The 13,447-nt window shown below is 36.6% G+C and overlaps 1 protein-coding gene across 1 annotated transcript; it reads right to left on the bottom strand.

Annotated features, from left to right (window-relative positions):
• Nucleotides 1-1,336: 1,336 nt before the first annotated feature.
• Nucleotides 1,337-13,142, bottom strand: LOC127203095 (vomeronasal type-2 receptor 116-like). Its single transcript, XM_051161898.1, has 6 exons — nt 12,934-13,142; nt 9,482-9,773; nt 8,312-9,118; nt 7,526-7,744; nt 5,655-5,778; nt 1,337-2,268 (listed from the first exon to the last, which is right to left on the bottom strand). Exons 1-6 carry the CDS (start codon nt 13,140-13,142, stop codon nt 1,337-1,339), a joined length of 2,583 nt encoding a protein of 860 aa, XP_051017855.1.
• Between the last annotated feature and the right edge of the window lie 305 nt (nt 13,143-13,447).

The following is a 13,447-nucleotide window of genomic DNA, read 5'->3' as shown; positions in this document are numbered from 1 at the left end:
GGTCACTGCCCTGAGGAGAAGGAAGGGACAGAGCAGGCCCTGTCATGACTACACAGGAGTATGAGTAGGCTCTGCCCTGAAGACAAGGAATCAGACTCTGCTCCGGGACTCTGAGTCATCCTCACTCCAGCATCTACCCCATGTATGACCTACTGGAACACATGAAGGGGCCGGACCTGCAGGTTCAAAGTTTAAGAATCTCCTTGACACACAGCAACAATGAGATATTCTACAGCAGTCCCTGTGAGGATCCAATAATGGTAGTGTAGGCCTCAAATCAGACCCATGACTCATAGCGACGAACATTTAAAAGTAGTAGCACATGGACAAAAGGCTATACTGCATGATACACTACAGCTTCTGTGACAAGATGTTTGTGTGTTTGTTTGCTTTCTTTTACTGCGGAGAGGATGCAAGGCAGAGGGTGGATATGAGCAGATGGGGAGAGGAGAGGGATTTTGGTGCATGATGAGAAAATCATAGACATTCAATAAAAGTAAAAAAAAAACAAAAATAAATAAACTCAGTTTATTACAGTGAAGAATAAATGCTCTTCTGCAGAATTTTAGTAATTCCATCTTCTGTAATGTCTTTTGCTCACACTGCTTGCCTCTGCTGCAATGCATTGTGCTCATATCAACTCATGAACTACTTGAATAATCACTCACATCCAATTTCTGAGCTCCATATCTCTAAAAAACTATGAGTTACAAATCAGGCATCCACTGTAGAACTGTAAAATAAGAGACTTCATTGTTCTCACGTATCAAGATATTGAAATGTGAAAATAGGAGATTTGAAATTCATTTTATATCATGGAACTTCTCCTCAAAGTCACTGAAACAAAAGAATCCGTACAATTGATGCTTGAGAAACAATTTGTTGTCATAATTTACAATTTGCACTGGAGAGTGTAACGGAGCCTTCTGTTGCACAAAAAAAATTTTTTTTAATTCATACGAAATTTAATATGTATTAATCAGTGAAGGATCAAATAAATATAACCTGTCTGAATGCGAGTACACATCTTAAGTACCAGCACATTGTAGGCAGGGAAAGGCACATATCCATGGTTTATTCTACACTGTTATTATATTAAGGGGCTAAAGGCTGACGAAATATACATAGTAAAATTCTCTTACAGAAAAAAGTATAACATGGATTTTAAATATGAAAACAGTCATGGTTCCAGTGCATTGGGCCTTTTGTACAATTGAATGAGGACTTATGAACCCTCATAGTCTGATCTGATTATACCTAAATAGAAGATATAGAATGGTGCAGCACTTGTTTCAACCATTGTCTTTAATTTACTAACATAGATTAATATTAATTTTTAACTAAATTTTAACCGACTCTTTCTTTTTGAATGGATGTTATGCCTGATGTCAACACAGGAGTTCTTATCTGGCCTTAACAAAATAATGTAGCACTTGGGGACAAATATCAAGCCAAGTAGTGCTGAACTGGATGCCAAGATAGAGAAGACTTCCATAGCCACCATGACCTTCCCTTTTGTGCTGTGGTAGACAGGGAGAAAGGTGACCCAAACACAGAAGAATACCTGCATGCTGAATGACAGAAATTTGGCCTCATTGAATGTATCAGGCAGATTCCTGGACAGGAAGGCCATGGTGTAGCTCCCAAGTGCCAAGAAGCACAGGTACCCCAGGACAGAGTGGAAGGCGACTGCTGAACCCTTGTTGCACAGAAGGATGATGTGACCATGTTCAGCATGAGCATCTTGATCAATGAAGGGTGGAGAGGTAAGCAGCCAGATCCCACAGAGAACAAGTTCAATCAGAGTGCATACGGGAATGATAAAATTAGGGGCCCGTGATACCATTAGCCACCTCACCATTCTAGCTGGAGCAGTCACCCTGAATGCAATAACCACTGTAATAGCTTTGGCCAACACTGTGGAGAGAGCCACAGTGAACAAAATTCCAAATGCTGTCTCCTGCAGGATGCACGAGGCTGTGTTGGGCTGTCCAATGAAGAGCAAGGAACTGAGGAAACAGACGATGAGTGTCAATAACAGGGTGTAGCTGAGAGCCCGATTATTGGCCTTGACAATGGGTGTGTCTCTGTGCTTTACAAAGACTGCAAGAACCACAGCTGTGAGAACAGAGAAACACAGTGCTGTGATGGTGAGAGCCATACCTAAGGGGTCATCAAAGGCCAAAAAGCTCACAGATTTCTGGAGGCAGTGGTTCTTCTCCAAGTTTGCATAGTGACTTTCTGGACACTTCACACACTGATCCATATCTGCTCAGAAATGAAGGTGATTGTGAATCATTCTTCAGGACTTGTCTTTCCCAGCAAGTTGTTACTCTACCCTAGCTTATTGAAATACTTTCTGACTCATCTTCCTTTTTTGTTTCAAAAAAATTTAAATAGTCTGTGAATAACTTCACATCTATGCAGCCATCTTTGTCTATGTTGTCAAAAATGGAAGTATCCCTACGTTTTTTTCCTAATCTTTTTATCCTTTCCCTGAATTTGTAACTCTGTTGCATCTATTTGGTGAGTCATAGATTACAGAACAATATTTTATAAACATGATTTCACTCAGATACTACCTTATTAAAATCACTAATTTCTGTATATATATTTGTGTGTGTATTAAAATATAGACAATAATCTTTGAAAATCGTTTCATATATGCTGTTGGAATCATTGGTCACATATGTCCTTATTTCAATAAACTCCTTTGTGTACACTACTTTGGTTCATAGTATGAATGATTTTGAAATAATCTACGCCATTACATCTTGAATTTCAACTCATTCACTAGTAGTATATTAATACATGTAGTTATGGTATTATATATTAACATATAGGGAGAGAATTCTTGGAATATTTATATGTATTAAAAAATAATACTTGAATATTCTGCTCTTAACATTCGTTACTTTTATCTTGAATTTTAAAAAACAAACAACACTTCACAGGGTGTGGTTGTGCATGTCCTAAATCTGAGCACTTGGGAGGCAGTGGTAAGTAGATCAATCTCAGTTCCGTATCAGCGTGGTCTACAAAGTGAGTCCCAGACAGCAAAAGCTACACAAAGCAACTCTATCTTGACGAAAAAGCAGAAATGATACAAACAAAGAAAAACAAAAAGAAACATGTACACCATGTTTCTGTTATATTAAGTCATTGTGTATCTGAAAATTTTCACCTCATCAAGGAATTTTCTGTGTTTCACAATATGCACTGAATGTTGATCACGTTTCCTGTCAGGATAATCAAGTCTCTATTTTGATAGATCAGTTTGTTTTCCGTGGTGATTATGGAACACTAATAATTTTTCTCAAGATATATTCTCAAGCTAATCACAAAAAGCTTATTTCATTGCTTCTATTATGAGTGTTTTGTTGTTCCTTTTCTTTTGTACAATGTGTGCTTGAAGTGTAGAATTCCAACTCTGACTTAATTTAGGTCTGTGATATATGTTTCATTAACTAATTTTTATATGAATAATATTTCTTTATTAAAAATACATTTTTCTTAGTACATAATATTGAATCACTGATATTTTCAAATTTTTATTTTGATCACACATATGTGATCCGCCTATTTTGAAAATACAGTCACTAACACAAAACTGTGTAGGTTATTGTATTCATAACTGTGGTATTCAAACTGTGCATTGGAATTTATTTATGGACTTAGCATGAAGCTAAAGTGCAAGGGAGTAATATTTATCAAAAGATTATTGCTATGAACACACATGAAATTTCATGGTCAGGGTGGGGCGTATCACATAATGAAAAACTTGATGCTACAATTTAGCTTAATCTGCTTACTTTAAAACAACCTTCTACATGTTTGTTTTTTACACAGCAGTCCACTTTCTCAGGATCTACTCAATGGAGCACTTGAAATTTTATCTAGAGCATTAAGACCACTAACAGATATCAAGGGGAAATACAGTGGAAGGAATGAAGTCAAAGTATCCCCCTTTGCAGAGGATATGATAGTATACATAAGTGATCCCCAAAATTATGCAAGAGAACTCCTATGACATATAAACACCATCAGAAACGTGGCTCATTATAAAATTAATTGAAAAAATTAGTAATGCCACTTTATACAAATGAGAAAAAAGCTGAGAAAGAAATTAGGGAGACAATACCCTTCACAATATCCACAGATAATATAAAGTGTCTTGGTGTACCTCTAACCTAGTAAACGCATGACATATATGACAAGAACATCAACTTTCTGATGGAAATTTTGAAGAATACCTCATAAGATGAAAAGATATCCCATGCTTGTGCATAAGCTGGATTAACATAGTAAAAATTGCCACCTTACCAAAAGCAATCTACAGATTCAATGCAATTACCGTCAATATCAAACATAATTTCTTACATAACTTGAAAGATAAAATCTCCACTTTACATTGAAATATAAAAATCTCAGGATAGCTAAAGCCATTCTTTACAACAAAAGTATTTCTGCGGTATCACCATCTCAGAGATGACTCAGTTTCCTTTGAATAGGGAATTGTTCAGTTTCAAGGTGTATTTTGGATTTTTGTTATTTCTGTTATCATTTAAATCCAGCTTTAGTTCATGGTGATATAATCAGGGATTCTTTCCATTTTCTCATATCTGTTTAGGCTTGATATGTGACCATTTATATTGACAATTTTGGAGAAGGTTCCATGAGGTGCGGAGGGGAATGTATATTTTTTTCTGTTTTGGGGAAAAGTTCTGTAGGTGTCTGTTAGGTCCGTTTGATTCACGATACCTGTTAGTGTCATTATTTCTCCAGATTGTTATTGTCTCAATGATCTGTCCTTTGTGAAAGTGGAATGTTGAAGTCTCCCATACTACTGCGTGGGCTTCAATGGGTGATTTTACCTTTAGTAATGTTTCTTTTACAAATGTAGGTGCTCTTTTTCGGGGTGTCGTTGTTCAGATTTGGGATGTAATTCAGTGGAACATTACATTGACCAGTATAAAGTATCCTGTCTCATCTCTTTTGTTTAATTTTACTTGAAGGTCTACTTTACTGTATATTAGAATGGCTACTCTAGCTTGCCTCTTAGATCTGTTTTCCTGTTATTTTTCTAATGAGAGACAGAATAAGACTGAATATGGGTGGGTGGGGATGTAGGGAGGATTTGGGATACATAAAATGAGGGAAAAATTGATTCACATTATATCATGTGATAAAAGAGTCTATATTCAAAAAAAGAGAGAAATATTTAAAAAGAAGTAATTATTTTAAATAACATTTCTTTAACATATTTTCTGTGAAATAAAAGAAACATAGTCATGAAAGATATAAAATATATGTACTGAAGATATCAAACACAATCTACAGTCACATGCTGTATAAAACAAACAAAAGACAATCTTGTCTTGGGAATGATCATAAACATGATGTGAGATATCTAAACTTTAAATAAATTCTATATGTGACTGAGCATGGTCTGAAAAAAAGAAGTGGTGCTCAACACACTGTGGTCATGGTGAAATGAAACAGTCTGTTAGTTTATGAGCAAGGTGATCTCTTCTGGATCAATGCCTGCAACAGACCATCACTGTAACTCTTATCCCTCCAGTCTCATTCGATTGTCATAGGTATTGCTGACTCCTGTAGATAGGTTAGAAAGTTGGCTGTATTCCTGTATTTACCTGTCTCATTGGAAATCTCATTTTCTGCACAAGGAATGCAATCAAAGCAGCAGGCAGCCTTGCCTTCCTGGGCAGCTTTCCGGAATCCAAGTCTACAGCTCTCACTGCACACCGACTGAGGAGTCTAAGAGAAGTGAAAGCTGTTAGCAAACGTTTGCATTTTTGTGAAAAATCTGAAAATGGAGTATATCTGAGTATAACTGAATATTGGTTTGGATAGGCTTACACTTACAATTGAAATAATATGTTTTGGTATTGCTAATGTTGGCAGCTTTGGGGCTTATGTACCACACATATTTAAATATTAGTTCAATGCATGAATTCTTTATAAGAATATATTAAAATAGTGTTCTAGAAGGTCAATGGGTCACTCCAGCGTCAATCTATCTCTATACTTATGGGCCGCTAGTCTGAGCTTTTATCTTAATGAAGGTGAGAATGTTGATTGACAAGTTCACAGGTCTTGGATTCATTATGGAAACAAATCTTTGGGCATTTATAAGCAGAATTTTATAGAAACATTTATAAGAAGAGGAAAATCACAAAATGGAGTCAGTATTTCATTGTTTGCTGTCACAGAAATAATGGAAAGTAGGTAGAAGGTAAACAAACACATTTTTGGATCTCTGATTCTGCTCTGTGAACATGACATCATCACCTCCTCTGGCTCCGGAAGCACTTTTTCTACCATCTTATAGAGCATGGTCACAGTGTCAGCCAAGGCAAACCTGTCCTCCTGTGAGTGGCTTTTGTTGACTATTTACTCAAAGTAGAAAAGCAAGTATACCACAAACACAAAACATACACATGCACATGCACGTGCACACACACACACATCTGTCATGCCATTCTACCTTTTTAGAGGGAGGCTGACAGAATAGAAAATCTCACCTTACATTGCTCTGACATTTCTTAGGATTTGTAAAAAATAAATCATTGTTTTATATCAGGGACAATAACATAAAAGATACTCAATGCATAAAAAATATGTGTTCAAGGTAATGCCTGGACCACCTAAGAACCACTCCATGGAAGAGAGAGAACCCATGACACTACTGACAATGCTCTTCTGTGATTGCATACAGAAACCTAGCATGGCTGACACTGAGAGGATCTTACTAGCAATAGACAGAAAAATAAACTGAGACTCACAGCCAAACATTAGGCAGAGCAAAGGGAGCCATGTCAAAGAATGGTATGAGATAGAACAGTCAGGAGGGGAAAGAACTCTACAAGAAGACCAATAGCCCCAAATAATCGGGACCCAGATGGGCTAAAGGAGACAGAAGCAACAACAAAGGACCAGGCATGGACTAGGCCTAAACTTTCTATACTTATGTAGGCATAGGAAGCTTAGACTCCATGTGAGTCCCCGAAAAATGGAAGGGGGGCTGTATCTGATAAGTTCTCAGTTGGATGCCTTTCAATCACTTGACTGTGATGTGGCTTTCTGATTAGGACACTGTGTAAGAGGATGTATAGAGTCCTGCTGAGACTTGAAGTGTTGTAACAGATCTCTAGGGTGTGGTTTCCCCTTTTCTGAGGGGCAGAGGAGGGAGACTGGAAGATGATAGAAGGACAGAGGGGAGGGAAATAGAGGAATTAGCAGCTACAATTGAGATATAAAGAGAATAATTAAGTAAATTTTAAAACACACACAAAAGAAATATGTGATCATCAATGTGAAAATAAACTTTTCCATTGATCAACCAGAGAATAAGACATTAATGTGTGTTGTCTGTTTTTATGTGATGATTTTATCTGTAGCTGAATATTGGCTGGTACTAAATGAGTGTCCAAAGATCATTACAGCCTGAAAATTGTTTTTGTTTTTATGAACAGTCGAAGTATAGAGGTAAGCCTCTACATACCTCTGCAAACCTTGTAGGCCATTGAATCATCTGCTCAGATAAAGAGAGCTGTTGAGCACCTAGAGAAAAAGTTCCTACTTTCACATTTAATCCAAGACCCTTTGGGAAATCCCAAAAGTTGAGGATGTCATACTGCGAATCTAAGTTTTTTCTCCCATCCATTACCATGTGACCTCTCACGTGATTGTTCAGTAGGGTGTTCTTGAGGAAAGGAAGGAACTGAAAGAGATGTAGGAACAGACGTTGAGGGACAACGGGAATAATAAATACATTATTAAATAATACAAAGAATCTAAATGTTTTTAGCCCATTATAATGAATACCTTCTCTAAAAGAGGAATCAATGAGCCTGATTAAATGAAACATTCTTGGATTAAAATGCATTGAAATTTGAAAATCAAATCCCATTCAAGATAAATCATTCAACTAAATACAGCTAAGTCATCAAGACAGCAAGTGATCTGGATTCAGCTGATTCAAAGTCCTTGGAAAACTAGCGGCTCTAAGAAACATTTGGAATATATTTAGTCCTTCCACTCTCAATATGAGGGTCCTGAGGTGTAATGTTAACTTTAAAATGATCCTTCATAACCCTGCAGTAGTGCTCAGAAGCATTTTTACCCTTAAGTATCTACTTCTCCTTTCTCTACTCTGAAGAGTACATCCTTGCTTATTGGCAAGAGATTCTAAACGCTATGATGCCAAAAATGAATGCCTTAGAAAATAAAAAGACATATAATAAGATATCATATTGCTGAAATTACAATACATAAGAAAGAATATTACCTCCCAGGGGGAAAATCCCATTCCTTCTCTTCTTGCATTTGGTTGTATCTCTACTTGTTGAAGATTCATCTCATGGAGACTGTAGGCCACAGCATACACAGCATTATATATAATATAACCCTCTTCGCTCATGGTTGTGTCAAAAAGGTGTCTGGGCAGTAACTCCAAAGAAGCATTGAGTTGGCAGTTCTCCAAAAGTTGACAATCAACCTCAGAAAATGAACACTTGAAGAACAAATACCAAAATTTAGGAAGATAAATGTCTTCTGGGTACTTGTAGGGATTAACTGTTTGAACAAATTTTGTAAAGTCAACCATCTCTTTATGGTGGTGTGAAATCGTGAGACTTCCATGAAAGGAATCTAACATGAAATAATCATGATTGTTATCAACATCCCACTGAGAGTTCAAGATCCAGACTTTCCATGTCACTAACAGTTGCAGAATGTGTCGCATTAAACCTTGTAAAGAAGCAACGTCCCCATAAATAACTATTACATTTGCTGATGATTCCTGAATATTCACCAGATTTTTCCATACTGCACTGGAAAATGAATTCCAGGTGCCAGGGATCATTTTCAAAAAGGCTATGCAGATGTCCTTACTCTCCATAGCTTCTCTCAACCCTGAGAGAAACAGAGTCCCTCTGTGGTCATCTGGGAGGATCACACCAACCCAGGGCCAGTTGAAATGAAGCATCAAAGAAACCATAGCAAGTGGCAGAGAAGTGTCTTTGGGGGCCATCTGGTAGAGGAATTTAAACTGATCTGGGTCGTTTAAGACAGGATCAAATGGCCCAAAAGTGAGCTGTAGGGGGAAAATGGAAACAAGAGGAAGAGCATTGGCAGCACTTGCATCAAACACAATATCAGTCCTGAATAAAAAAAAATGTGGTCAGGATGGAGATGTTTTTCTCATATTTTAAAAATCAACACAAATTAGAATTTTCCAAAATAAAATTCCTGACATACATCCAGTTTCAGTGACCTAGAGGGCCTCATCTTCTTCTCCTTCATTTCTATTACAAGAACCAGAAATATGGATCTATCAAGTACTGTCAGACTTTCCTTTGATAGATGATTTCTCCAGTTGTCCCTATTTGAGATTTTAAGACATCCAATAAATTCAAAAAGGATACTTGACTCCTATTTTCCAAACCCGAATCCTCACCTGAGGTACTTTGTAAAGTTGTAACAGTCTCCCTATTTGTGCTGACACTGTCATTGATGTTCCTGTGAGTGCAGCAGGTGACATTCTCTTTTTTGCACAGTTGTAATTAAATAGGGGTTGTGTCATCCCTGTAAGCCAAAAAATGGGAGGAATAAGGATACTCATTTCATAAGGTGTACCATTGTAGAGATCAAAGCCCAGAGTTGTGTTGGGTAGAAGATGAGGGTTTCTGTTGACCTCCTCGATGGCAAACACCAGGGCCAGAACAAACCGGTAGTTCTTCAATTTATACCTGCACAGATTTCATAAAAGCATACGGGAGAAAAACAAAAACGTAAACCTTAACATTGGTGAAATGGCTATTATAATTCAAGTGCCAATGTTCCTATAAAATAATTATTTTAACATCGTCTCATGAATGACTTGAATTAGCAAGGACCTTTTAAGTAGATGTGATTAATTATTAGCACTAATTAATTATGATCTGAGCCACTGCACTCAGCTGGGAGGCAACTCTTGATCTAATAATAACGTGTTGGGGAAAGAACACCCACTCTGTAGGATGCCAAAAGACCCCTACACAAAGAATAGCATTTCATTTTAGGGTCAGGTGTGCTGTTCATAAAACAGTTTCCTTAAAGTTCCATGTTTTAAACTGTTATTCAACTGGATGGATGTAAAATGCTTCATAGTAAAACTTCTACAGGATTTTAGGGAAAGGAATGTAATTGTTTTATATTTTAGAAAGATCTATAGAGAAAGAAATTAATTCTACATTAAGCATACTACAAAAGAACACAAAACTTTATCTTTAAATATATAATTTTTCTGCTGTGTTCTGAACTTTTAGTCACATTTTTTTTATTATGGTTTGCTTTGGTTTTTCTTCATTAATCATTTGCATCTCTAATCTTTGTGCTTTCTTACTCATTTTTAACAACTTTTATCCCTTTGAGTAACTGGTGCTCTGACATATCTGACATGCATGCTGGCGCAAACAACATTATATTGTTTCCTTCCCTCCTCTATGCCCCTTCTCCTGGAAGCCACTGAGGCTTTCAATTTGCATGCTCTGAGCTTGGGTTTCTTTTGACCTTAATGGATTTGTCTAGAAACTTCACATGATATAAAACAAAAGATGCTGCATGTGTCATAATTGAAAGCTAATAAGTAAGGATGCAATTGTACTGAGCAGAGTGAAGTCATGAAAGGACACAGAATGTAGGAGCAGCCTGACAGGCTACAAAGACTAAAATAGAAATGCAGGGAGTAGCAATACGAACATCTTCAGTAAAGATCTAGTATAAAAAAGTCTCAAATCAAAAACACATGGCTGCAAAATTAATCAGACGAGAAGTCTGTACACTTTTGTGAACTTGTGTACATTTAGAATAACCATCTGAGTCACATTCAGAAAGCCAATGCTGTGTGGTGTGTGCGTGTTTGTGTGTGTGTGTGTGTGTGTGTGTGTGTGTGTGTGTGTGAGTGTGTATACCTCATATTCATTCTCTAGCATATATGTCAGGAAGGGACAAGGTTGGATCCTGCAGAACTTGATGGTAAGACTCCATTACTCTGGATACTGCAAACTTGAATTTTAAAACATGGAGAACTCAAGCCATTACTCATCTGGATGCCTTATATTTCCTGTCTACATCTCATAGTTCTGAAATGAGGGGGTTGGCATAATGAGGGAACTTGGGAAGAAAGGGTTTATTTGGTGTCTTTATTATGGTTAAAATTGTGTCATAAAATACCGTGAAAAAGAAAAGAAAATATTGAGGAACATGTTTATTAGGCTTATGCTTCCACATCATAGTCCATCGCTGAAAGAAGTAAGTACAGGAACTCAAATGAAATATGGAGGTGAGAGGTGATTTATTTTACTTCCACAAACAAAATAACACACATTTGCTTGTATAAATTCAGAAAAATGTATCATAGTAAGAGACTGTTAATTTCTCATAGTAAAAATACTGTTTTCTTTCATGAACTACTTAGATGTTATTTTTGGCTATAGAAAACACTTATAGAACACAAACCTTTCATTCATCCAGGACCAGAAAGACAGTCATCACTCATGAGAAACTGAAAGTGTGATCTTTTCACATATGGGCTTGTTGCTTGGTATAGAGAAAATACAGATGTACATCGGTGCCTGAGCTGCTGAGAGTAAAGAGCAAGGGAAAGGAGAGTAACTGAGACATCAGCTATGGTGAACTAAAAGGGGCTCCACCCCAGCATCCAAAGTTCCCACTCTGCTAGGCCTATGAGACAAATTTGTGATCTTATTTGAAATAAAATATGATCCTCAAGAAACAGAATCTGCCTTGAATTACTGTACCGAAGTATAGATTATTGCATCTAGATATCAAATTTTGGGTTTTTGGATACCTACACAATGCTAGTTTCAAATTATTACCCAGTTTAACAATTAGTTTAAATGTGTTCTCATCCTCAAATATCTGATTTCCTTCTACATCTGAACATATTTCTTCCACCACAGTTCCTGAATTTTCACTTCACACCCCACCAAGTTATAGAAAAGCATGCAGTAATGTCACTTAGAGAACAATTCACTTTCATAACTATATTTACCTCTGATCTTTCTACAAAATTTTCATGTGTTAATATATTTTCACATTCTATTGCTTTATCTCAGGGACATTTTAATTGATCCTTAGATATGTGGGATGTCTCTTTTGGACCAGGACACTTTACTTTCTCTATAAAGAGACACATTTGAATATTTGTTATTAATTTGTCTAAGAAAATCAGGCTTTTCTGATGTTATTCTTTAATCTTGCATATTTTAGAAAAGCTAAAAACAGTCTTATGTGTCCACTCTCACATAAAAGGAATATTATAGTGTGCATCCATATACGCATGGGAAAACAAGGAACTTGTAAATATTTATTAAATCTATCTGACAATAAACATGGATTAGCAAAGAAATACTGAGATGCAAATAAATGAGATAGATAGAAAAATATATGTGTAAATATGAAAGTGCTCCCAAAATTTAGTGGTGATAGACCTCTTGTGAAATCAGCTGTATATAACATAACTAGTACTCATCACTTTAGCACCATTCTGAGCTCTTAGAAGACTTTTAATTCAGTGGCATCATGTTTTCTGACAAAAGCACGTTGGACTAGAAGAAAGCCCCAGAAGTACCACTAACTTATCCAGTCTCTTAAATAATAACACTGAAAATACTCAAATTATCTGACATTACAAGCATGACAAATGAAGATCGTGATGTTCCAATAACATGTATGGAAAACAAAATAAATAACATCACAATGATCACGTTTCCTTTGAGGAGGACACACATGATAATATACTTGACTATACTTGAGAATGGAAAGTGACTGTGGAAAATAGTTTTAATTGTTATATCATTGAAGTTAGAAGAATTCTGAACCATTACAATGAATAATTGTACTTACTCTGTAAAAATGTCCTGGTAATACTGTGTTTCCTTTAAAACAGGCATGTTTTTGCTTGTGGTGAAAGTATGAAGAGGGAAAAACGCACCAACTGTCACATCTCCTTCACGGGAAAATCCATCCTTGATTATTACATAGCAGTCATTGTCAGTAAAGGCAACAACAAAATCAGGAATATACAGGAGCCCAAAGGTCAAAATCAAGAGCATCCTATCAATACAAGTACATGCCCAGCCATGAGAATGGTGTGTTACAGTTATCTTTATAAAACTGTGTTTGTTTTGGTAGATACAGATCTAACAATGCCCACCAGGAATATACTCAGTCCAAGTGCTTGTGAACACGTGTGCCTCAAGTTTCTTAATGAGTGCAGCTGTTACGATAATTACCCCAAGTTCTCCTGGCACTTCCTCCACTTTCATGGAGAGTTCTGAAACTCTTTGTTCCCTTAGGCTCTGCATCTGAGGCCCTGTGTTCTGCCTAAAAACAAGTTGGAAAATATGTTTTGAATCTT

The sequence above is a fragment of the Acomys russatus genome, chromosome 19 (assembly GCF_903995435.1).
Source record: "Acomys russatus chromosome 19, mAcoRus1.1, whole genome shotgun sequence".
Lineage (NCBI taxonomy): Eukaryota > Metazoa > Chordata > Mammalia > Rodentia > Muridae > Acomys > Acomys russatus.
This window is presented reverse-complemented; position numbering and strand designations above follow the sequence as displayed.

What these genes read in the sequence shown, in the direction of transcription:
- LOC127203095 (XM_051161898.1), bottom strand. Translation starts at nt 13,142, where the DNA reads ATGCTCTTGATTTTGACCTTTGGGCTCCTGTATATTCCTGATTTTGTT. An exon ending in TACCAGGACATTTTTACAGA is followed by an intron (nt 9,774 to 12,933) that starts GTAAGTACAATT and finishes AAATCTGTGCAG; the next exon opens with GTATAAATTGAAGAACTACC. An exon ending in GGCCTACAAGGTTTGCAGAG is followed by an intron (nt 5,779 to 7,525) that starts GTATGTAGAGGC and finishes CACTTCTCTTAG; the next exon opens with ACTCCTCAGTCGGTGTGCAG.